The sequence below is a fragment of the Lycium ferocissimum genome, chromosome 10 (genome assembly GCF_029784015.1).
Source record: "Lycium ferocissimum isolate CSIRO_LF1 chromosome 10, AGI_CSIRO_Lferr_CH_V1, whole genome shotgun sequence".
In the NCBI taxonomy this organism is placed as follows: Eukaryota; Viridiplantae; Streptophyta; class Magnoliopsida; order Solanales; family Solanaceae; genus Lycium; species Lycium ferocissimum.
In genome coordinates this window covers 35,749,971-35,776,703 of record NC_081351.1, presented here as the reverse complement: position 1 = coordinate 35,776,703, position 26,733 = coordinate 35,749,971, and the positions used below count along the sequence as shown (strand labels likewise).

The window sequence follows — 26,733 nt, the reverse complement described above, 5'->3', positions numbered from 1 at the left end:
ATGGCTAAATGCTAATTCCGGAAAAAAGTGGAAAAAATTTCCAAAAAAAGTGAATAATTCTTATGGCCAACAGGTCCTAAGAAACAATAAATACATTATGGATTTAACTAAACTATCCTATTTATTAGACGTTTTATGAGAATTGAGCATTAATATTAAAGGGACAAATTCTTTAATGCTAAGGGCATAATTGGAAACATCTATCAATTTTATCTTAAATCCCGAAGATAACTTTATTTTGGGACAATTTTTTTTTTTTTTTACTAAGGTGACAGTTGACACTTATTATGCGTCGGAGGTAGTACATAATTACTAGAAGAATGTATTTTTCCCATAGAAATATTATCAGTGGCAATTTCCACCGAAATTCAAGAAAATCGGTGGGACAAATGGGAAATATATCATTGTGTTTCCCAATCGCCATGTAAGTTTCGAATTAAACTTTCTGTGGGAAACGCAGTAGAAAATTTCCAGGGTGTCAGTGAAAATTATTTTCGACCAGCCCTTTTACAATTGACCTTTTCCCAATAGGAATATAGTCCAAAAAATCAAGTTTTCACACTTATTTTTCCCATGAGATAAAAAAATTAAAAAAGCTTTGTTTTCTAGCATTAATATTTACTACTATTTCTCTAGATATATATTATTAGAATATCTCTCTTTTTTCATTAAGGGGAAATGAATTTCTATTGTGTACAAATTAGCACTTCCAATAATCCTATAATTGGTGCTAAATAAGTGTTTGGATGAAAATTGGTAAGTTGGGGAATGGGAACAAAATCCTACGTAAATACGGGTGCTTATTTGCGTATTATGTCCCTCCTCTCCCTCATTGGAACAAAAAAAGTCTAATCAAATAAAGAATGGTGAACAAATTACACTACGTAAGCCAGTTCTATTAAGTTGGAAAATGCTTTTGTTCCCTCTTTGGTGTACTCCATCTGTTCCACTTGTTAGGAAAAATAGCACGATATTGAACTTGGAATTAAAAAAATAGTGACCAAATTATCACAAATACTGTATCGTGGCAATTCACTGCCTTGAAAGCGATTTTTGGCCTGATACCGGTACAAATCGTTCACAGCCGGTCGCTCCCCAAGGTTTCACAGTTCTTCCAGAAACGTGTACTCGTGGCTGAAAGTTGGAGTACTGTGCACAAAATACAATCGCCTAGAAACTAACTTAAGAAGAAGAGAGGAAGAGTGTTTTTCTTTTTTGGTTTAGTGTATTTTATGTTCACCAATGTCTCTTCTTATATAGGAGATTTCCAAGAGTTTTACATTTGCAAATAGGAGAGTTTACAGAAGATGAGATGAATGAAATTAATGGAATTAATTGACCATTACATCAAATGGTACATAATTCATTAGGATGAATTTGTTTCAAGTCCTTGTAACGTGTTTGCAGAGAATTCATGCATTTGGAATGAATAGGTTAATCTCCTTATAACATATCTGTATCTTTTGCATTACACAAAATCACAAACGTTAGGAGTGATTTCAACAATCCCCCACTAATGCAAAGATAAAGAGTAAGAACAGATTCTGGGCGAAAGGAAGGAACATGTACTTAAGTGTCAATATCTTTTGATTTGAATTAACACATAGTGAAATGAGGCAACAACTAATATCCACAAAGTGAAGTACTCTTGAACTGAATGGACATAAGTTGAGACCCCCATAACACATACGATATCCTTAATTTTGTGCAACCTCCGCGATACTAACAAAGTACTTTTATGGTCATGCACACACCTTGGGTCTCATGAGTGCTCTAGAAAGACGGCCCAAGTCTTTCATAAAAGGCGACCACACCTTTACACTCACATAGATGATTCTATCAAGTCTATCTCAACATAGACCACCTTAAGGCTATGGAATCATTAAGAACAAAATAAGCTCAACCTTATAAATACTACCACATGCCACAGGGATAGGAAATATAGTGTATATTGATGGCCTATATGGCTTTGTTTGACCACAAACGGGTATCCACCATATTACCTCAATCAATGGGCTTTAGCGCCATCCCCCTCAACATATCAAGGATCATTTTCCTTGCTAAACCCTTGGTTAAAGGATCCGCCAAATTTCTTTCGGACCTTACATATTCCAAGGAAATAACACCATGTTTCAGCTAATGTTTAACTGCACCATGTCTGAGGCGAATATGTCTTCTTTTTCCATTGTAAACACTATTCTTGGCAATACCAATTGTCGTCTGTGAGTCACAATGTAAAGAGACTGATGTAGCTTGTCTTCCCCACAATGACACATCTACCAAAAGGTTTCTCAAACACTCACTTCTTGCCCTGCCAACTCGAGAGCAATGAATTCAGATTCCATGATAGAACGTGCTATACAAGCCTGTTTGGAAGACTTCCATGAAATAGCACCTGCACCCAAAGTAAACACATAGCCACTTGTGGAGCTAACTTCATCATTGTCAGTTACCCAGTTTGCATCACAAAAACCTTCTAAAACAGCAGGAAATTTATTAAAATGCAAACACCAATCCATAGTACCTCTCAAATACCTTAGCAAACGATGAAAAGCATTCCAGTGTTCACTACTGGGGTTATGAGTATATCTACTTAATCTGCTAACAACATAAGCTATATCAGGCCGAGTATAGTTCATTAGAAACTTTACACTCCCAATTATTTTAGCATATTTAGTTTGAGAAACACTAGATTCTTTATTCTTTCTCAAGTGTATGCTAGGATCATAAGGAGTTCTCATTGGCACAACATCAAAACAATCAAACTTTTTCAACATCTTTTCAATATAATGAGATTGAGACAAAGAAAAGTCATTAATAGTTCTTTTGATTTTAATCCCTAAAATCACATCTGCTTCTCCAAGGTCTTTCATTTCAAACTTGTAAGATAAAAAGTTCTTAGTCTCATTAACAACATTCACATTAGCGCCAAAGATTAACATGTCATCCATCTATAAACATATAATTATACAATCTGATCCTATCATTTTGGAATAAACACAAGTATCAGATGCATTAACAACAAATCCATTATCCACTAATGTGCCATTAAACTTTTCATACCACTGTTTAGGTGCCTGCTTTAGCGCATACAAAGACTTCCTCAATTTACATACTTTATTTTCCTGTCCTGGGACCACAAAACCCTCAGGTTGAATCATATAGATCTCTTCCTCTAAATCACCATTTAGAAATGTCGTTTTGACATCCATTTGGTTTACCACTAAATTATGAATAGCGGCTAAAGTAATAAGAGTCCTAATGGTCGCTATTTTAGTTACAGGAGAATAAGTATCAAAGTAATCAACACCTTTCTTTTGGTTAAAACCCCTAACCATTAGTCTAGCCTTATATTTATCAATCGTACCATCAGGTCTCAATTTCTTCTTAAATATCCACTTGCTACTTATGGATTTACAACCTTTAGGCAAATCATACAAGTCCCAAGTATGATGAGATACTGTAGAGTCTAATTCACTTTTAATGGTCTCTTTCCAAAACATAGCATCTATGGACTTCATTGCTTCATCATAAGTCTTAGGGTCTTCTTCTATTAGGTAGATAGACACTAATTCATCATTTCTGCGTCTTTTACTCCTCCTAAGTTCAGTTTCATGCTCATTATCAATGATATTAGAAGAAGGAACACCATGAGAATTAACAGATGTAAATGTAGAAACATTATTTTTCACATCACTAGGCACATCATTTTTAAAAGGAAAAACATGCTCAAAAAATTCTACATCTCTAGATTCACAAATAGAATAATCATTTAAAGACATAAACCTATATGCAGCACTATTTTGAGCATAACCAATAAAGACAGTGTCAATAGTCTTAGAACCTATATTTACTCGTTTAAAATCAGGCAGATCAACTTTAGCCAAACACCCCCACACTTTCAGAAATTTCAAGTTAGGGACGAACCCTTTCCACAACTCATAGGAATTCTTGTCCAGCTTTTTATGAGGGACTCTATTAAGAATATAACATGCAGACAAGACAGCTTCGCCCCATATGTTGTCAGATAGACCCGAGCTCAAAAGCATAGAGTTCATCATTTCCTTGAGAGATCAATTTTTTCGTTCGGCTACACCATTTTGTTGGGGAGTATAAGGAGCACTAACCTCATGTATAATACCATTTTTCTCACAAAAATGTTGTAGAGTATCAGTACTATATTCACCGCCCCCATCAGATCTTAGTCTCTTGATTTTTCTGTCTAATTGATTTTCTACTTCTGCTATGAATTTCAAAAACATGCTTTCAGCCTCATCTTTAGACTTAAGAAGATATACCTTAGTGTACTTAGAAAAATCGTTAACAAAAGTAATGTAATACTTCTTTCCACCTTTACTAATAGTATTCTTGAAATCAGCTAAATCCGAATGTACTAATTCAATCAATTCTGTTTTTCTACTAGTAATAGGTTTAAATGGTTTCTTGGCATGTTTTGCTTCTATACACAGGACATTTAGAAAAATCATCATTTTTTTATCACAAGGATTAACTTCATTTTTCTAAGTCTTTTAATAGAAGAAATATTAGCATGACCTAGTCTACCATGCCACAAATTAATAGACTCAGCAATATAAGCAGAATTAGAAACACTTGCATTATTGACAATCTCTTGAACAATGTTAAGTACAAATAAACCCCCACTGAGATATCCCTTCCCAAAAAAGTCTCTTCCATGAGAAATAATTATTTTATCAGCTTCAAAAACAAGTTTAAGGCCTGCTTTGTTGAGAAGTGCTCTAGAAACTAAGTTTCTACAGAGGGAGGGAACGTACAGAACATTGTTCAAAGCTAATCTTTTTCCAGAAGTTAATTTAAGAAAGATTTTTCCTTTACCCATAACTCCAACAGTAGTGGAGTTACCCATGAAGACACATTCGCCATCAATGGACTCCTCAAAGTCATGGAATAGTTCCTTGTTGGCACAGAAATGCCTTGAAGCGCCTGTGTCCAGTACCCAGTCAGTCTTGTTAGCCACCAGGTTAGCCTCGATGACTACAGCAACAATCACTTCATTACCCTTAGCAAGATGAGCTTGGATATCAACTTGTCCTCCCTGCTTAGAGTTTTGCCCTCATTTTAGATGGCATTGGGCAGCCCGATGACCAAGTTTCCCACAGACAAATAAGGTCCTTTTGACTTTTGGATTTGGCTTTCCGGCTTGTTGAAGTGGTTCTTCTTCTTCACATGTTCATTTTTTAGGACTTTCTTCTATTTGCCTTTGAACTTGTCTTTCACAGTAGTACCAAAAGATTTCATAAGATTAGCTTTAGAAGAATTAAGAGAAAGAGCTTCCATCTTCTCTTTGAGATGATTTGCCTCCTCAGTCCTCATGTGATTGATCAGTTCTTAGAGAGTTAAATTCTTTTTCTTATGTTTTAATTGGTTTCTATAATCACTCCATGATGGTGGAAATTTTTCAAGTAGAACATTGACCTGAAAAATCTCACACATATTCATGCCTTCGTTGAGAACATCAGCAGTCAAGTTCTCATACTGGTGAACCTGTCCCATGATTGGTTTATTGTCAACCATCTGAAATTTAATCCACTGCCCACCAACATATTTTTTTTCCCTGCATCGTCAGCACCATATTTCTTTTCCAAACTGTCCCATATTTCCTTGGAAGATTTATAAGTAACAAATAAATCAAATAAAGGATTAATCATATGGTTCAGCAAATGCCCTCTAACAGTTTTATTATCTTTTTCAAACTTCTTGTTAGTTGCATCTCAACAATCATAGCAGTGCTAGAACCAGTAGTAGCGTTAGCAACATCAACAACAGTGTTAGAACCAAAAGTAGGAGTTTTGTTAAACAAAACATAATCAACTTCTAATTGTTCAAGGAAAATGAGAAGTTTCTGTGACCAACGTTTAAAATTATTTCCGTCCAAAGGCTCGAGCTTTGACAGATCAAGAAGAGTTTTGTTCAAGGAAATAGCCATTTGTTCAGTATTGTATGTGGAAATCACTTTCGAATTGTTAGGGAAAATAATACAATATTGATATTGAACTCGAAATTAAAAAAAAAAAAAAAATAGTGACCAAATTATCACAAACACTGTGTCGTGGCAAGTCACTGCCTTGAAAGCGATTTTCGCCCCAACACCGGTACAAATTGTTCACAGCCGGTCGCTCCCCAAGGTCTCACAGTTCTTCCAGAAACGTGTACTCGTGGTTGGAAGTTGGAGTACTTTGCACAAAATACAATCGCCCAGAAACTAACTTGAGAAGAAGAGAGGAAGAGTGTTTTTCTTTTTTGGTTTAGTGTATCTTATGTTCACCAATGTCTCTTCTTACATAGGAGATTTCCAAGAGTTTTACGTTTGCAAATAGGAGAGTTTACAGCAGAGGAGATGAATGAAATTAATGGAATTAATTGACCATTACATCAAATGGTGCATAATTCATTTGGATGAATTTGCTTCAAGTCCTTGTAACGTGTTTGTAGAGAATTCATGCATTTGGAATGAATAGGTTAATCTCCTTATAACATATCTGTATCTTTTGCATTACACAAAATCATAAACGTTAGGAATGATTTCAACACCACTAACTACTTTTCACCTTTTAAATTTCGAGATTTAAACGAGATTTTTTTTACCGCAATTATTTCATATGCATTTTAAATAATTTGGATGTGACTTATAATACTTCTTATGTCGTTTCCAAATATGTAATTTTATTTTATTTTTAAAAAAAACTAGAGATTCTATGTTTGAATTCACGGTCAAAACTAGAAAATTTGACTCTCAAAATTTAAACTTTGTCACATACATTGAGACAGAGGGAGTATCATTTTTCCGAAAGAGATACATAAAAACAAAGGTTTTCACTTTCTATATGAATATATTACATTGTGATTATCTGCATTTGTAGTTTTCATAATTAGCGCAGGCTCAATGGCGCATGAGCCGTTTATTTGGAAAATTTACAAGAACAAAATAAGGCATTGATTAAGGAATTTGACGTCTCTATCAATGTTGAAGTCAAAATAAGCTAAGAGAAAAGGTCTGGCCCTGCCAACTTCATTGACATTCTTCGAAGAAATTATATTGTATATACGCTTATTTTAGTGATATGTTCACATAGTGGAAAGTAAATAAAAAGTAGTAAAAAGAATAACAAAGGGAAATATTTACCAAGTTGTCACTCCCTTCGATTTATATTAGTATGTCTTTTAAAGTTTTGTATGTATCTCCAGGAAGAAAATTAATAGCCTTCATCCTTCATCTCTCTTAAATGTCTCACTTGATTAACATTTCACTAATTATAACAACATAAGAGTGAATTTAGAGAAAGTACTAAATAATGATTTTTGTTATTCAAACGTTAAATACTGTGAAACAAGTCCGGTCTGTCAAAACAACAAATCATATGAACTAAAATAGTATTCGAAACTCGTGATATCACAATTTTATTGCAATATTTCGACTACTAACTACATATCCTCTTAAATAATACCATTGTGTGGATATTTGTTGCCAACCACATTAACAATGATACAATAGTAGAGAGGAAATAAAGAAGATATTTGATACATGCACTCATGTCTCACAATAAAGTATGTCAGCATAATTAGGGTCATTTTGGAGGTTGGGGAGTTTGAAAAGGTACACGAGGCATATCTTATATGTTGTAAGATGTATCATTATTTTTTTGGAATGATTAAACTATAGAAGAAAAATATTAAAAATACCTTACTTGATTTCTAAAATTATGTATTCGAATGAAATAGTTGATGGTGTGGCCAACCTCATCAAATATGATGAAACGCGTTACTTAGAAGTAGCAGGTTGGCCAGCTTTCATTTTCTTTATTCCCATTTTAATATATGGATTAATAAACAAAGTAAATGTTGCTGCAAGTTTTGTAACTATCAATTGCCTCTTTTGGAGCTGTAATTTCTTCTATCCTTAGCTTTTCTAAAAAATAATAATGTTTCCCAACAGAAAGAAAGTGATTGGTCTATAACTAGATCAAACAGATTCAACCAAATCAAAAAGGGTTATAATAAGAAATGAAAATAGTTGAAACTTTTTTTTTTTTTTTGGGTCTGAAAAATAGTTGAAACTAAGGCCTTGTTTGTCCATAGATACCGAAAAAAAATTCACTTTTTTTTTGGAATTTTGGAGTTGAAGTTGTGTTTGGCCATAGTTTTTGAAATTGTAGTTTTTGGTGAAATGTAGTTGTAAAAAAGTGAATTTTTTTTGAAAAACAAGTTTTTTGAGTTTTTGGTATTTCGGAATACAACTTCAAGTTGTATTCGGAATTCTCATGGCCAAACGTTGATTCCGGAAAAAAGTGAAAAAAAATTCCGGAATAAAGTGAATAATTCTTATGGCCAAATGGGGGCTAACTATTCTTGGAAAACAATTATTGTGTTCATTTAAAGCTCGAGAAAAATAATTGATGAAATTAAAGTGAATTCAACTAAATTTGGTACACGTACTCAACTAAATTTTGATGAATGTGGCTTTCCTTGATAAACTAATTTATGTTGTTGGGACACTTAAAATGACTTTGCACCATTTGTATTAAGTTTGTGCGGCGGATTCAAAGATTTAAGTTATATAAATTTAAGGTGTGCTTGTTAAGTTTAAAAACAAAAATTGCAATTTCATAATAATTTTTGCAAAAGTATAAAAGGTGAATATACGACAAAATATGACAACACAATTTAGACAATGAAAAAAGTAAATCACAAATAATAACGCGATCTAAGTATAAAATTACACAAATTTGAATAATAAAATCAAGTTATTAGTCCATTACCTATAATACCAATTCCATGGCTCTTCCAAACTTATGAGGAATATGATGATTATTTAACTATAAACTACGAAAACTGATTTTCATCGATTAAAATTACAAAGTCCTGAAATAAAATCACTGCAATCATGTTTGTAACTTGTAACAGCAAATTTAACTATAAGATCTTAATTCAACGTACTCAATCCAACAACTGAATTCATCTAGAAGAAAGGAGAAAAAAAGAACAATCAATTTTATGAAACAATATCTTATTCAATAGAATTGATTTCTGGGTTACCTTAGAAATAAGCCATTAGGTAAGAAAAAAAGAACCTAGTTAATGCACTAAATTCATAGCTTGTTCTTGCACGAAATATCCTGCTAACATAAGAGCACTCCTACTAAAAATAAACGTCTTTCTGTTTTACGACAAAATGCCTCACATGCTATACATCTCTAAGACCTTTCCTTTTTCTTTTCTTTTTTTAGTTTTCTCACGTAAGAAAAGAATAACACCAACATACTCAGTGTAATACCATGAGTGATGTCTGGGAAGGTAGACTCTCGGCTCAAAAGGCTCCATCATACATGTCCTTGATAACCCTAATATGTACACTCCAAGATTCCAAACACCTCCAAAGGACTTCCCTAGAGACTTTATCTCCTAAGAAAATAATGATAAAATCAAATTAGAAATATTAACCCAAGAAAGGGTAACTAGAACTATATAACCCAAAAATGGGGGCATAAAAAACGAAAACTATTAACCAAAAAAGGGGACAAAAATATTCCCTATTCTTTTCCCTCCATAAGAAAATATTTATATTCTAGACGTTAATAAAACGGAAAAATGGAAATAAATATAGAATGAGAGACATATAAGGTCGACGTGTAAGAAAAAGGAAAAGGTCATGTACCCCCGCTCAAAACGTTAATTAATTCCTTCTTCCTTTGCTTGACTCTCGCTTTTCCGTTACCCAATAATCTTCTCCAGTAAGGCAAAAAATCAATTAAAACAAAAAAAGAAACAAACACTAAAAGTAGTTTCTCTTTCCCTTGTCCAACATTTTCTTGTTTCAGTTTCCAATGTATTTATTGTGTTTTGTCTGAAAAAAAAGAAGGTGATATTTTGGTCTGATCCCATTTCTTGAATTCACATCACAACCTCGTTTTCATCATTTTCTTGGACAATGTTGGCCTGAAACATTTGATTGATCCTAAATGCAGGTTCTTTTTGGTGGGTTTGCTGATCAAGATTAACGAATGTTATTTGAAATTACTATACCATGACAACTAATCGCAGTGCTGATGCTAATAAGGTTCTCTAATTTCTCATCTCAACCTCTGCATTGTATCATTTATTTGGGTGTTTTTAATGGTATTTATGTTGGTGTATTTTTCTTTAATTATTATCAGGTTGAGGGGGTTAATCAAACACCTCCTCCACCTGGGGCTAATGATCACACTCGTGGTGGAAGTAAGGTCAGCTTGTTTATTGCCGTTTAGCATTTTGATTCATTGTGCTTAATTAATCTCTTGTTAATCTTATTTGCCTTTTATAATCATAAACAAAAATCGTGCTTAATATCTTGTTTAATGGTGCATAGATTAGAGAAGACCCCATCACCCTTCTCCTTACTTTTCATATACCCTATTAGTTTCATGTGCTTTTTGGGGCAAAATGGTTACAGACATACTTAGATTTGATGAACAAGCCTGAGGTATCACATGCTAACATTTGGAGTCAAGTCACCTTTTTTTTTTTATTATTATTATTATTATTATTATTATTATTTTTTTAATAATGGTATCTAGCAAGAGCAACAAAGAATAGGCTACAAATTGAGAACATGTATTTCATATTGTAAGTCGTTAGCAAAATTTGGATAAATAGTCTATAGTGTTTCACAAGCTGTAGTTTTCGTGATAGAAACATGTCCCTTTTTAGGAATGTAACCTGCTTATCAGATACAAATTTGATCCTTCAATTTGATCACTCCAAGAGAGTGACCTGGTTCTTCAAGTTAAAAGTTCACTATTTCTGCAGCTTTACCTAAGGCAATTTAAAATCTTCATGCATTTGATATTTGCCTAAATAGTTGAGTAAATTTAGAGATTGTGGATGACAGAGTTGACTGAAGATAAGAATTTGGTCTTGGCAGGTTTACAAAAGTGGTCCCCTGTTTTTATCGTCAAGAGGTATGCTTAATTTTAGCATATAGTTGCAAGAAAGGAACGTGATTTCTCCTCACTTGTTATTATCTCTCACTTTTTTCCTATTTCTAGTGTCATGTTTCTTCTTTTGATTCAAACGTTATTTTATTTACATTTTCTTAGTTACATAGAATTCTATAACATCACATGTTTGCTATATAGTTGTTTTAGTTTTGTGTCTTGGCCTCTAAATGCGGCGGGACTGTAGCCCAGAAGATGGTATAATAGCTGAAGAGTGTGTACTTTCTAGTGTTTTGTGTTGGCACACATCCGTTTGTACCCATTAGAAAACTTTCTATCGTGTGTTTAGTAAGAAAGAAAAGGATCCATGATGGTGCAGTGTCAATTATTCTTCCTTGTGAAGCACAAAAAGAAAAAAAAGCATCTTCCTTAAAACAAAAGGTTTCTGCTTTCAAATGACCACATCAGATTTGAAGTCAACTCTCTTACGAATAAGAATGATTTTTATCATGTATTTGCAGAAATGATAAATGGGGTTGCCATTATCTTTGATTATAGTTATTTGCGAATATCTTTCATGTTACCATTTGATTTGCAGTTCTCTCAGTTCATTTTCCATTAGCTAAAAAAGATGATTTTACTGTATTTCTATGTAGACTGTTGTATAGGTTATTATTGAGGAAAGTAATAACACTTTTTTCTATTCCTTTTGATGGTCTGCTATCTTGAACTGTCTTGACAAATATTTTAGCTACTTTTGTGTTTCTATTTACTTTTGTGTTCTGTCCGATATGCTTTATTGTCTTGTATTACATTGTGGCCATCACTTATTTGCTAATTTCTAGTTAAAAAAGAATAGATATCTGGAGTTTCAGGCGTATACTGAGACATATTCTGTATTTTTGTCAGAAAGCAAGAAGGAAAACAGAGATTCTTTACTTGTATAGAATTTAGGAGTTAGTTGATACTTCTGATGTCTATTGCATGTAGGAATTGGATGGACATCATGGAAGAAGAGGTGGTTCATTCTAACTCGTACCTCATTGGTCTTCTACAGAACTGATCCTGTAAGTTTGACGTTGTATATTGAACCCATCATTCCTTTCTACTTAGTAGAACCTAAGTTAGTTACTCGCTTATTATGCAAGTAGTGGACTATATCATATCATGGTTTATTATCCTGTAATATACGTTTGAGCATTTAAATACATAAATGGTATAGAAAAACTGCGTTTCACTTGCAATATTATTTTGTATTCCTCCGAAGATTTGTTAGTGTTGGTTGAAGCACAAACAACGAGAACATATTTCTTCCTTGATTTAGGTTCATTTGAATTTACATCTTTCCCTTATACTCCCTCCGGTTCATAGTAAGTGTCCTTTTGGCCTTTTTATTTTAGTCTAAAAAAGTGGCCTTTTACATAGTCAAGAAGGTATAAATTGTTTTCTTCGGAATTCGCCCCTGTTTAGACATAACAAGAAACTATATTAAATAGGTACCATTTAATTAAGGGTAAATTAGTCAAAATACCTTTTTTTTTCTTTCTAGGTTTTAGTATTTCTTAAGGGGTGTGCCAAAGGCCAAAAGGACACTTGTTATGGACCAGAGGGAGATTATATACTCTCTTGACATAGAGATCAACTAGTGAAGAAATTATACCTTTGAACCTATTCAGGTTCATAGTGTGGCATTTGTTTTTGAAAAATCGTTTGGTTGATGAAAGCATAGTGAGTTTATATTCGATCAGTTCATATGTCTTCCATCAATAGTATTTGGTAACTATTAATTTGTTCCTAACTCCCAGTTGTTTCTGATAAGTCCATGAATCTTATTTGTTACCAATCATTTGAGTGCTCAATGGTCTCTTTGACTTATATAATTTTTACTCAATGACCTTATGTCCTTGACTGATTCTTTTCAGAATGCTACTCCTCAAAAGGGAACCGAAGTGAATTTAACCCTGGGTGGTATTGATCTCAACAGTTCAGGCAGGTTGGCTTAGTATATATGCTTAAGATAGTCCTTAGCAGGGGTTCCTTATGACAAGTTACACTAAAATGGTGAATGATCCTATTTTTCTCCATGAATTTTCAGCGTGGTTGTCAAAGAAGATAAGAAACTGTTGACTGTGCTATTTCCTGATGGTCGTGATGGACGAGCTTTCACACTCAAGGTGCCTTTATTTCTCATAACTTTTTTTTCTTCTGTCTTTAATAGTTTTATCATTTTTGTTGTTGTTTGTTGTCATCCTTAAATTGAGTTTTCATTTTCCCATAAAAATCATTATATAGGGGAAGATCACGCTTCTTACTGGTTTATGCTCAATTGTGTCACTTTTACTGTATAAGTATCTAAAGATAATCCACAGTTCACAAATAAATCTGAAATAGAGATATTATTATCAGTACTTATAAGTTGGAAGCTCGAGTTTATTTATTTGTTTTTCGTTGCTAATAATCTGCTCAAGCATACTTAGAATGCTACTAACTTATTAGTTCTCTTCAGTTTTATTTGAGGATTGAAAGCATTCCCTCAATTTGCCCCACTTAAATAGTCGCCTAATTAGTAGTTTCAAGCTCAAAGGCACAGTGGTAACCAGCTTGCAAAGTAGTTTTTAGCTATACTCCCTCTGTCCCAATTTGGCAATTTATGTAAAGGGGTTCAAGGGACGATGGTCAAAACACTTAATTTTGACTTAGAATTCGGGTATAGATTCTTCTATTTTTTGAAATAAACTTTACATATTTGAAAGCTACACGAAGAGTCGAAAAGTATTACAAGTCAACATAACTAATGATTCAAAATATTTTAAAAATGTTTGAGAAAATTGTAGTCAAAGAAAAAACTGTTTGACTCCCAAACAATAACACCTTCACATAAAATGGGATGGAGGGTGTACCAATTATTTTTCAAATTGTAGCGGTCTTTATTTATTCGCATGTTTAGTCATGCATGTCCTTGGTAGCCCTCCATGTCTAAGGCGTATATTTTACTTTCCTGTATCATGATATTAATGACTTAATGACTCTAAAAGTTCTTTTGGTTGGCCATTGCTTTCTAAATGGGTTCACTTAACATTCTTTTTGCTGTTTACATTGTTGTATTGTATCATCATGATTATCATTAGCATTCTAGGAATCTGTTTCTGTAAAGTATAAAACCAAATATAGTCTAACAGCTTTGATGTCATAGGCGGAAACATCAGAGGATTTGCTTGAGTGGAAAACTGCACTTGAGGAAGCTTTGGCAAATGCACCTAGTGCTGCTCTTGTAATGGGCCAAAATGGAATATTTAGGAATGATCAGGCCAATGCTGTTGATGTTTCACTTGAGGAATGTAAGTTCTCATTACCTTGTTCTAAACATGGCCAGCATCTGGTGTGCGTCTTGCAGGTCGAGGAAATATGAACCTACTTATAACGTAACTATACTAATGCTTGATTTATAAGCAGTTTTTTTTCACGAAAGCAAATAGTCAAGCTGGTTCTGTTTTATTATATGTATGTATAACTTTAATGAATGTTAGGTATACATATCTCCGTTTCTGTGGTATATATATCTAACAGTTTTTCAGTAGGGAAGTTGTTTCGAGAAAGCTTATGAGATCTGTTCTCAGGTAGTACGAAATCTGACTGGCCTACCAAAGAGCTCAGTTACTTACAATGGCTTATGCATCGCGCTGTTCTTTATCTTGCTATTGCCGTTGCCCGATGTGTATTTGCCTTAAAATATTATGGACTTTTCATGGATCTAATCTTCAACCCTTTTTATTTCATTTTGCCTTTGTAGCTAATGATAGACAGCCTGTGAAGTCCTTGGTAATTGGTCGGCCGGTTTTACTTGCTCTGGAAGATATTGACGGAACTCCATCTTTCTTGGAGAAAGCCCTGAAGTTTGTAGAAGAGCATGGTGAGCTTCTTCTGCTGTGTCAAATAACTATATTATGGCTGCTTCTGTAACATGTTCCTTTCTTATTCATCGAGCTTCAAATTTCCAATATTTCTTTCATCTTTGAAGGGTCAGTTGTCACTGGGGCTTATACCCTAGTCAAATAACTATGGCAAAATGCAGTTTGTGAAATGGAAAAAGCAGTTTATAATTAGGGTGTTCCTGAAAAAATTCTTTTGGTTTCCAAAACAAATTGCAGAAAGAGGATTTTTCTATGTCCAATTAAAGGCTGAGAATCAGTCAAGTTGACTCTGTAGAAGTAAAACGAACAAAATATCGGGACAGAAGCTATTTGCTGTCAAATAGGTGTTTTATTGTTTTAATATGAACACCATGTACGTGTCCTTCTCTAGCACATGCTTTCATATTCTTCTTATAAAAAGAAAAAACTGAACACCATTTACTTTTAAGGACAATGCTTCTTCCCATTGTGCTTCTTAATTTGCTTTGATGTGATTCAAAGTGGTCTTTGATAACGAATAAATTTTAGCCAGAAGATAAATAGTAATCTACTCTCATATGTTTTACTTCTAAGTATGCTTTTAGATAACTTGGATTTATCTCTAACCTACATTCAATTATACTTCTCATTTTTGACAAAGAACATTAATGCTTTTCATTTTGTGGACTGTTCATTTATTTGTTTATTGATGTCTTGCTTGCTCATAACATGGTACTGATCTTCTACAATTTCTTCCAGGGATTAAAACTGAAGGCATCCTGCGGCAAGCAGCAGATGTTGATGATGTTGAGCATCGAATACGGGAATATGAACAGGGTCTGTTAGCTTGAAATTGAGAGGGTTTCATTGTATTATGTTTTACTAGGTGTTGATACCATAAGTACCTGCCGAGAAAGTTTATATGTTGTCACTGCATGTGTAATGTTTCTAAAATTGATTTGCCCTGGGCAATTGGTGAGTAGAATTCATTACTCGTATCAAAGGTTGCATTATTAAGCTTACTCCTTTCTATTAAAAAAAAATAAAAATAGAAAGCTTACTCCTAGTGGTGCACGACATTGTTGTAAAAGCTCATAGTGAGCTTTGTAGATCTGTAGATTTTGTGGAATGTCTTTTTCTATGTGTATTTAAGCAGCTTCCTCTTTTCGGATGCCATTGAATTATGATAGATGAGATGCAATTCTCATATAGAGTAACATATCAGATTAATAATAGCTAAGTAGAGTATATAATAGGGTCTGGACATAAGGACTGTGAGAGATCATTTACCTGTCAAAATATTATACATCTTTTCTTCATTTGATGGGAAGCCCGTACAAGTGTCTCTTGTGGAGTTCACTTGTCTTACAATAACTAACAAAATTTTGTTCTGTTAATCCAGGTAAAACTGATTTTTCTACAGAAGAGGATGCACATGTTATTGCTGATTGCGTCAAGGTATATCCTTCAAAAGAGAAGTATAGGTTATATAAGATTGTTTGTATGAAACTACTTTTGGAACTGCTATTGATTCATCTTTATTTCTGCAGTACATTCTGCGGGAGTTGCCATCATCTCCAGTTCCTGCATCTTGCTGCAATGCCCTTTTGGAAGCATTTAGTAAGTTTATTGTCTTAATGTTGGGTCCTTTTAGACTGCCTCTTTTCCTTGGGTGATTTAAGCTAGTTCTTATAGGAAAAAAGGACACCTTTAGTAACACTACCCCAGGATCTGCAGAGTTGTATAGATAGATACTTTCTTCATCCAATAGCATGATGTGCGTGATCCATTTTTCATGATGAAATATTTGCGAGAGCCCCTTTGACAGTAAAAACCATGATATTTCTTTTGCATTCTGCTTGAGTGTGTTATTGAGACAGATATGTAAAGGTTTTCTGTTTGGACATGCTAAAACCTAAAATTATATCTGGTTTCTCTATCTTAGTATTCCGAGAAACTGCACTTAAATGCGCATAGTCTTTGAAGCCTATCAACTTAACGTGTTCATCTTGTTACGTTGGGTTTTTCTTTCTGCTGTTCATAGATTTTTACTTTTCTACTTTCAAACCAAACATTGTCGTAACAAAGTCAACACTCACCATGAGATTCTCAACTATTTTCTGTGAAATCATGAGTCCAGTGATCCATGTCTCAATTACCACCCTTCTATACGAAACAGCTATCTATTAGATATATTTACTGAAGTGAATTCGTGTCATACTAATCCAATTTCTTTTCAAACTGGTACCCAATGAAGTTTACATGTTTATGCGTGGAGTTTGTTTGACAACTATGACTTAATGAAAGCTGCTTGTCAATTTGGGCTTAAACTTTGTTGTGAGTCAGGGCGGAGCCAAAAAAAAAAAAAAAAAAAAAAAAGAGATGAGAAACTATCATCATATAAGTTTTATCCTAGCATGAATGTTGGCGAATAAGATTCTGAGACTGCCTGAAGTGTTTTCGCCTTCATTACATGATAGGGTATTTATACATTTCCGTCAACGACAAAAGTTGGAAGTTTAGTCAGCTTGTGAGTATCATTTGTTAAAATGCTTTTGTGATTGTTGATAGGAACTGAGCGGGGCATTAGGGTCAATGCTATGCGTACTGCTATATTGGAGACATTTCCAGAACCAAACCGTCGTTTGCTGCAGAGGTTCTTAATTCTTACTGTTCATGTTATTTGATTTCGTATGTGACACAGTTCACTTGTTCGTCATTTTGGTATTATCAGTATGGTGCTATTTTGTCTGAACATTTCATTAGCAGATAATTTCAGTAGCTCTATGTATGTGTTTGTGTACAAAAACACAAGTATATATACAGTTGCCAATTTCAGAAAAAAAAAAAAAAAAAAAGAAAGAAAGAAAAGGAAAAAACATACATGTTGATATATCTTTGCATCTGTGAACACTGTTAGATTTGCAAAATCTTTCTATTTTGGAGGTTTTTGAATCAATTGATAGAATGTTGGCTAGAAGATTGCCAATTTGTGTATTTGATTTCCAAATATAATAAAAGGACCTCTTGATGATTTTGCTTATGTGCTTTGATATTTCTTTTCTTTCTTTTATTTTTGGGCGGAAGCTTTTCATATTTCACTTAGTTAATTTTTACAATTCTTTGTACAAAAGTTTCCGGAGTGGATTGATACATACGCAAATTTGTAGTGTATTTGTTCTATTTGGTGATTTTAAGATTTGCGTACGAAACCTGCTGGTTAGCTTCATGCAAAGAGAGAGAAGTTTCTTCTCGCTAAAATCAACAATAAACAGGATAATTTGCAACAATTCTGGCACTGACATCTGATCATATTGAGTAATGAAGCCTAGTATATGTTAAATAGAAAAGTAGAACGGATTAAATTCTAGCTCTGCTGGAAATGGATTCAGCTAGATCATAGGAGGGGTCATCTTAGCCAGCCTTATCTCTGGAAGGTGATTGCCATCAAAACTTATGAAGGTGATGTGATACCCAAAAAGTATTGGAAAAAAGAGGGAGGAATATAAATCTTGTTCTGAAAATTGGAGGTGGAGACAATGTACCACTATTGCCCATTGTGAACAAGAAGATGGAAGTTTTCTCGCAGATTTTCAATTCAGGCTGTACTAATGAGGAGATAGGACATAGAGAGTTCTTTGATGCGAACTGTTGACAGAGATTTAAATTACTATGTTGTGGGTGAACTAGCTGAATTTAAATACCTGTAGACCAAATAAAATTTCGTCTGTTTAAGTGAGATGGATAAGCTAGCATGTTTCCTCTTTTATTAAGGTTGCTTAATCACTGAGGTAAAATTTGCCACTTATGCTTATAGAAGCTATAAAATCTGACTTTTAGCTTACTCTGGGTTGCTGAAGAGTTTTTAGTTCTCACGTGATGCTCTTTTCTGATGTCCATCAGGATTCTGATGATGATGCAAACTGTGGTTTCCAATAAAACTCAAAACAGAATGAGCACATCGGCAGTGGCAGCATGCATGGCACCTTTACTTCTTCGCCCACTTCTAGCTGGAGACTGTGAGCTAGGAAATGACTTTGCTATGAGTGGTGATAGCTCTGTTCAACTTCTGCAGGCGGCTGCTGCAGCTAACCATGCTCAGGCCATTGTCATCACATTGCTAGAGGAGTATGATAAATTATTTGGGGTATGGTTTTATATCTTGCTTCTGCACCTGACTTTGTGTTGAGGAGTAACATTTTTGGTTCATTTGGAACCTCAGAGTGCTGGGATGTCTTTCTGTTTCTCTGAGATTCAGAAGACAATGAAATCCTCTTTGAATTCTTTTCTCTTCAAGTAAAGGTTTAAATCTTTGCAGGAAGGCTCTGTATCGCCTGAACTGTATTCTGACTCAGATGGTAGTGGAACCGAGAGTGGAGAAGAATTTACTGATGATGATTACAGCTATGATGAAGAAGACGAAGATGATGATGATGATGCAGAAGAGGGCTCTCACGCTGATATTGATGATTCTGATCATGACTCCTGTGCAACAACCAATGAGGTTGGCGAAAATGAAGATAGTAATAAGGTTCTTTCTTCATTGTCTTCACAGTTCTATTCTCAGCCTTCTCTTTTTGTCAAGCACTGGGTGTTGCATGATGCTGGAACTTCCCAGTCCCTCTTTCCTACTTTACCCTCTCATTCATGTGCAGCAGGATATTTAGCTTCAACAGCGATCCTTGAAACTTCTGCTAGTTAATATATTAATATGCCAGTAGGTTATCAAGAAACCGGCATGTTTTCTCATAAATACTTACCGATGAGGATTTAACTTCTTTCTCTCTGGTGCTATGTGTTGCCCTCTTATACTACTGTTTAGTGCATTTCATTCCTCTGGCCTAAGCTGGATCTCACATACTTTCACGACTAAATATGCAGAGCTCCCAAGTGTCTAAAACTAGCTTAAAGACTACTGAAGTGGACGTCGTCAAAACTACTGGGAGCTCACCAAAAAGTCTACCTCAAACTTCTGTTCAGAATGACGTCAATGAAGCGGGTGAGAGGGTTCTGCCTCCAAGTCGTGAAAATTCTAGAGCACAAGGAAATGTATCTGTTGAACAAGTAGGACCGGGACAGATTGAAACATCTACTTCTCAAAAGTCAACAGATAAGTTAAATGGACCTCTACGCAGTGTTCGGCGACCTGCTGTCTGGGGGCGTACTCCTGTGAGTACTATCACCTTTGGCTCACAGTTACTCAGCTCAGAATGTGACTAGTTTTCTCATTTGCCACTATGTTTTTCTTTGGACATATCATCACCCATACATTTTTGTGGCTAAATTTAGCATTTTCTGAATCAATCAAACTTGGACATCCATGTATGGACTTTATACTTATTTTATGAATAGAACATTGGTATATTTTCTGATATTTCATTTCTTGGTTTTCCTTTTTGAGTTTAGGCCAAGAAGAACCTCTCCATGGAATCAATTGATATCCCCTTTGATGATGAGTAAGTGATGCACTTATCAGGAGTTAAAATTCATTATAAAGATGGTCAACCAAGATATTCAAGAGAAAGCACAACTACTAAAATCAGCTGGAGAGTGATTATGTTGCATGTATAATATAGATCCTTACTAAATATAGGAAAAGAACTGCACATATCAAATATGATAATGCAAACAGAACTTGCACTCTCTGATGATCAACCACGACCTATGATTCCTAAACCCAAGCACCCCTCACATTTTATCCTGCTTCAGAAGTGCCTTCCGTTCTAAATCATTTTAGATGGATTTTACCATTCTGGTAACTGTTGTGTTTGGACTTGTTTCTAGAGATGAAATCCAGAGGCTTGAGGCCATTAAAGCTGACTTGCAAAGTAGGATTGAAGAGGAGGTACATTTTATAAGATCCTTTTTCTTAAAAGTCTTGTCAGTTTTCACCTCTGAATTACCTTTTCCTTTATTTTATGTTTACCTTTCTATATTTGGTCTTTGTGCTGCACCTATCTCTTCATTATAGGCCAAAGGTAACGCCCTTTTGCAAGAAAGCTTGGAGAAACGAAAGGATGCTTTGCATGAGCGTCGTCTAGCACTTGAGAAAGATGTATGTGCTGTACTCCTTTCCTTTTCCTCTTATTGTTTCTCATTTGGTGTGCGTTGGACTTTTTACTTCTCATTCCGTCTTAAAACCTCTTGATCCTCCATGCACTTGGGTTTTTTCTTTTGTGTTCTCTTATTTGCCGGTGCTGGTGCTGAATCCTTCAAGAAAAATATATCCCAAATATTTGTAGTAAATCGTTTACTCACTTGGTGGTGGAATTACAATCTTTCTTTGCTACAAGTATGGATTATTGAACAACACGCTAGGGTGTGGTTAACGGTTAACGAAGGGGGTAAAAGCTTTGGGAGACCGGAATTCAGATCCTAGCAGAGACAAACACTAGAGACAAAAACACAAGATGATTTCTTCCATCCATAATTGCTCACTGGTTGAGCTATGCGATCGCATAGCCTGGGGTGCATTCGCACCTCGCTGGAAGCCTCTTCCTCCTTGATTTTCTTCCATTTTGAACTCACATGGATGTCCTTCATGCTTGATCCATGAACATCATCTGGTGTGAGTTGACTTGTAGTTGACCCTCCGGGAAGCTATCACCTATATTTAGGACCTTTCCTGTTTGACCCATTGAAATAACTCAAAAGTGATGAGCATCTTGTCAGGAGAGTAGCTTATGTAATAATTTTTCTAGCAAGGAACTGTGCATTTACAAGCACTGATGATGATTTTATTAAGATGGAGGGGAATATAGTCTAATCCATCCAAGTAGCCAAACTCCAATTCTAACTCATTTCTGTGTTAGACTACTTTTGGTTAACTTGATTGTCTCATTCTTTTGTTTGTTTCAATCACGAGGTATCTATTCACAGAAAAGCGCTAAAGGAGTATTGTGCAACTGTAGATCATGTAATAGCTCCAAGGAGCTCATAAATCTGAGTATCTCTATAGTCCTTTAATAATCCCATAGCTTTACAAAATTCAAAATGCTAATACAAGAACACCTATTACAGTCAAGAGACGCTGCTTGTCCTCAAAACATTTTCTTCAACAAGCTCCACATGATGCACTGTGGAGTAGCTCCACAAAACTACTTTGCTTTCTTCTTGACTGGAATCATAGACCAAACAGATAAAACTTTTTTTTTATATCCGTGGTGTTAGGGCCAACTTGCACGCACCTCGACTAATCCATGCGGTATCTGCTACCTCCCACCATTATAGGTACTGGGTAATTCTGCCCACCAAGGCTTAGACCGATGGGAAGAAATCACTTAGAGTTTTTGTCTCCGTTGGAGTTTGAACCTAAGACCTCATGGTTCTTAACCTACTTCATTGACCACTAGTTGACACCGTCAGGTGGAACCAAACAGATAAAACTCCACGGCTGATAAAAAATTGATTGTTCTTTTTCATCATATATCCCAACTGTCCTTAGTAAATAGAAGCTTAATCATTCCCATGTGCAGTTTTATAAATGAATGCAATGAAATTGTTGGCATGACCAGGTATCAAGGCTTCAGGAGCAACTACAGAAGGAGAGGGAGTTAAGGAGACTCTTGGAAGCTGGACTTGAAGGCAAATTACCTGTCTCTTCCAGTATAGATGGGAAGGTCAGATTTCTCTCAACTTGCCAATTTATGGCATGGCTTGCTTATACGGGAACTATAATTTTATTTATGCTATAGATGAAGAAAGAACTTCAGGAGATTGCTCAGGCAGAGGCAGATGTCATCAATCTGAAACAGAAAGCTGACGATCTTGGATTGGAGCTTAGTAAACAACGTGAACAAAACTCCAGACTTCGTGGTGACTCGGGCAATCAACCACAGCAAAGTCTAAATAATCAAGGAAAAAGGTAATCTTTGTGTTGCTTCTTCCTGTTTTTGTTGTATGGCAATGGAAAAATCCATCTTCAATTCAAGTTTTAGATTGTTATCACTACTTGTGCTCTCCAATCTTCTGCTTCTGCAACCACGTTACTCATATCAATGAAAGATGTGCAAAGAAAATGAACGATTTTGGTATGCTGTTTCCCTCTCGTCTAAGTTAAATTCCAAAATGCAATTTTTCCAACATTGCTGCTTGTGTAGGAAGACTTTTAGTCTATAGGTTGAAGTTTTTTGATGCTTTTAATGCGATGAGCCACTTTGCCATTGTTATTCTATTGGAGTCTGCTCTAATTTTGTTTCTTATCCTTCGCCATGGTGATCTTGGTGCAGCAAGGATAAACATAAGGATATGGAAACTAATGCTTCAAAAACTCTTGAAAAGTCTGCAAGAAGTAAGGTACATATTTCATTGTATCCTTGACCAAAAAATGTTTTCTGTTTTTGCACTGACTGAATATAGAGAAACTGCAACCTCATGGAGCTAAGCCAACTGAAGACTTAACAGGATAGTGGTTGAGCATGGCATAATTGAATGTATTGCGCATTTAGTCATTGCTATTGCATAGACAGACAGATGGATTCTCTACTAGGTTAACATTGCAAGTGAAAGAGGTTAATTATTTAATTCTTCTGAGTATTTGTTATCAAATGCCGATGCTAAAATATTGCCACTTCTATGCATATTACTGATTAGAATGTATCCAACTGATTGTTGCAACTGTATACATGACCTGTTAGATTTCTTGTTGTCATTTACGTTTGAAGTTGAGAAAGTTGTCTGAGATCCAAAATTTAGAACCTCAGCTGGAGGATCCTTTTCTAAGCATTTACCTGGTGAGTCCATGAAATTGGAAAATAGAAAGAAACTGAAGATGCTCCATGAACACATTTCTTTTTTAATCTCTTCCAAAAAAAAAAAAATTAATTAGGAAAATTTTGTGCTCTAAATGGAAGGTATAGCTTGAATTAGCTTTAACTTTTTGAAAAGAAAAAAAAAATGAATTTATGGCACTTATAGAGTTACCTATCAAAAAATTATAATCTGCTACTACAAAATAAGAAAAAGAGAAGGCAAATGATAGTCTGTAGGTCAACTAACGTGCACAAAATATGAAGATATGTAGTTGTGTCTTTTTCATTTGCTGGTGTGGCTTTTTTTTTTTTTTTTTTTTTTTGTAGTTTCTTGAAATTGCTGAATTTTTATACAGAGGAACACCTATTTTAGTTGCATGTGTGGGTCTGTGATCATTTCTCTTTGGTGCTGCTTTCAAGACGTCTTTTATATGAGCCTGATACTATCCTACACAAACAAAAACTTGGACTAGGTTAAGTCAAACAATTTGGTAGTAATTAGAAAAGGGGTTAGAAACATTTATGGACCTGTAAGCAGTATAAGTCTAGTTTAGTTTGGCTGGTTTATTATACTATATGGAGTTTTTAATTTTATCACTTTGTCACCGTGTAGCATAGCCTGGTCCTTACAACTTGTAACATGTATTGAAAACTATATACTCGTATTAGCATGTAGCATCCAGGTAGTTGCAGTTTATGAGTATGTAGTTTTCTCTGCAGCACGAGACCAGTTTGAACAAGGCAGATAGTGAGAAAGCACAGAGTAAGCAGGCAGATTCATCACAAAGTCCCAACTCTTCTGTGGAAGCGGGGATGAGCAGGGTCCCTTCAGCCAGTGTTAGAAAATCTACTTCTAGGAATGAGGTATGTTTTATGGTTTATCTGGAAGTTTAAGCTTTCTCTTTTTTCTGTGGGCATTAGCAACAAATGCTGGGCTTGAGGTTGAGGCAAATTATTGAAATTTTCATAGTTTAAGATGGTTCCGGTGAGAAATATGAACTAAAGCTTGCCTATGCTTTTCTACTCTCTTCTCCCATATCAGCTGGATCATGCATTGTACTTGCTTCTACTGCCTTGCTCAGAGACTTTAAGATTATCGAACATTTTTTTTTTCTGGCTTGAGAGGGAGTTAAAAAGGATTGTGTTGAGAGGGATTCACCTGTTAATTATGCATTTGACAAAAGATCTTTTAGCACATAACATCAGCATTTGACATAAAAATCATGTATACAAATCGTATAAAGGCTGTTCAAACCTATATTATGTTAAGGATTTTCTTAAAATGGTTTTTAATCATATACTATATATCTTTAGGGTCTCCGAAATTTAATCGACATCTTTGATTGACAGGGAGCTAATACTACAACATCAGCATTATCAAAGCTGACAAACAGGCTCAACTTTTTGAAAGAACGTCGGACTCAAATTGCAAGTGAACTCCAACACCTCGACAAAAACCATTCTGATCAGCCTGTCAAAAACAACGAAAGAGGTAAAGGGTCCGAACAAGCATCTCAAAGTCAAACAACAGAAAAGAGACCGGATGATGGTCAATCACTTCAGCATCCAGATCAAGGAACAAAACAGGAAGAACATTCAAATTTGGACAAAGGAATATCAGATAGCTTGCCAAACACGGAAAAAGGTCGAGCTGTAAACCCTCCAAGGACAAACTCTAGATGATGCATAGTCATTTTTGGACTTCCCTAGTTTGCAGTATGTCACACAACTTCTCAGATGGTGCGCATGCTTGTTGCATACTACCTCGATTGGTGCCCCGAGAATCTATTGTGATGGCAAAACCTTGCCTAGCTGAGATTCCATGGGGCCCGATACATACAGGTCATCTACCCTATGAGGAGAAGTTTGAGTGACGTGAAGCGCTGTTGAGCTGAAGTTTTGTCCATTGTGTCTTGTAGACGGAAATGAAATCAATGCTTTTGTATAGGTATGTGGTAAGTAGAATTCTAATCATCTGATTTAGCAGATTAAAGCTATCAGATAGCTTGCTGATGAAACTAATATAAGAAAATTTTTGGTGCCATTCAATTGTATAAAATGTTGGTGCTTCACCTCTGGAAATAAGTTTGTTATTAGGACAGGTTTAATTAAGTTTTTTGCTTCACTTTGTTGTTGCAATCAATTTATTCTTAACTACGACGTTTTTACCATCCCACTAATCAGGCATGGACTTTCTAGTTCATAATAAACAAACAAAATCCACTCAAAAAACTTGTGCAATATATTGTTCGTTCTTTTTGTTATTCATTTCGCGTAACTAAAACCCTCTTCGTCCGCATTCACTTTGTGTTTTCCTAAGATACCTCTAATTTCATTTAATGAGGATATTAATGAGAGTGACCTTCTGGTCTTTCAGCCTAGAACGTAAATATGTTCCTTCTTCCGACACAAGGATTGTTTGAGTTAAGCTTTCTGGCTCACCATGGTTTCCTCAAATTTTCCGGGTTATATGTTTTTTCTTTTGGGTGGGGTGGGGTGGGTTGGGGGTTCAGGCCCTAGAGAAACCACCAAATTTTGGTTCAAGATTTTGGGCGATTACTACAGCAATTGTGGAAAGAAAAACAATTTCACACTCTTTCTCCATATTTTTCCTTTTCCTCTGCATCTGTTAATCAATGTTCTTCATTATGCAGCCTCATGGGTTCTTCAATCATTTTTTTGCGCGGAGTGCCCTTCTTTTGGGCTGGTCTTTATATTTTACCCTCACATTTATCATTCTTTAATTTTTGCCCTGCCGCCCTGTTTAATGAAAGTTTTTTGACGAAATTACCCTTACCCATTAAAACCCTTTCTATTTCGTCATTTGCCCTTTTCTTTTCTTTTTTTTTTTTTTCTTCGTTCCTCCTTTGTTTTGTGTATTATTTTATCCGTTCCAAAATTTGGGTGCCTAATTTGGATCTTTTGCTCGTTTCAATATTTGTTTTTATGTTAAATTGTTGTTTTTTGAATTGATATCTTTGTCTTCGTCTTTTTATATTTAATTGATCCTTTTTGATTTAAAATTATAGTGTTTTGTTAAAGTGTCGTATGATTTTTTGAACTTTTAGTTTTCGTTGCCCATGTATATATTTTGGTTTTTTGAATGTCGTATTATGAATGTCGTAATATGTTTTAGTTGATTTT

The 26,733-nt window shown here is 35.0% G+C and overlaps 1 protein-coding gene across 3 annotated transcripts; it reads left to right on the top strand.

The window, feature by feature from the left end:
- The first annotated feature begins 9,727 nt into the window (after positions 1–9,727).
- LOC132033635 (rho GTPase-activating protein REN1) lies at positions 9,728–25,714 on the top strand. Of its 3 annotated transcripts, XM_059423657.1 has the most exons (24): positions 9,728–9,895; positions 10,002–10,093; positions 10,191–10,256; positions 10,937–10,973; positions 11,940–12,016; positions 12,872–12,942; positions 13,045–13,123; positions 14,143–14,287; positions 14,740–14,859; positions 15,599–15,676; positions 16,242–16,297; positions 16,390–16,459; positions 17,411–17,495; positions 18,743–18,986; positions 19,158–19,370; positions 19,721–20,008; positions 20,246–20,295; positions 20,624–20,684; positions 20,811–20,894; positions 22,354–22,458; positions 22,534–22,703; positions 23,068–23,134; positions 24,310–24,453; positions 24,940–25,714. In XM_059423657.1, the coding sequence occupies exons 2-24, from the start codon at positions 10,061–10,063 to the stop codon at positions 25,270–25,272; spliced, it is 2,676 nt and encodes an 891-aa protein (XP_059279640.1). In that variant the 5' UTR covers positions 9,728–9,895; positions 10,002–10,060; the 3' UTR covers positions 25,273–25,714. The 3 variants fall into 3 exon arrangements, with proteins under 3 accessions (XP_059279640.1, XP_059279641.1, XP_059279639.1); XM_059423658.1 differs by lacking the exon at positions 9,728–9,895 and having other exon boundaries at positions 9,912–10,093; positions 19,158–19,343; XM_059423656.1 differs by lacking the exon at positions 9,728–9,895 and having other exon boundaries at positions 9,913–10,093.
- Positions 25,715–26,733: the final 1,019 nt, after the last annotated feature.

Bases quoted from the DNA above. Each gene is read 5' to 3' on its own strand.
- LOC132033635 (XM_059423657.1), top strand. From the start codon at position 10,061: ATGACAACTAATCGCAGTGCTGATGCTAATAAG. The intron at 15,677-16,241 runs GTCTGTTAGCTT...CTGTTAATCCAG, and splicing joins AATACGGGAATATGAACAGG to GTAAAACTGATTTTTCTACA. The intron at 20,296-20,623 runs GTAAGTGATGCA...ACTTGTTTCTAG, and splicing joins GATATCCCCTTTGATGATGA to AGATGAAATCCAGAGGCTTG.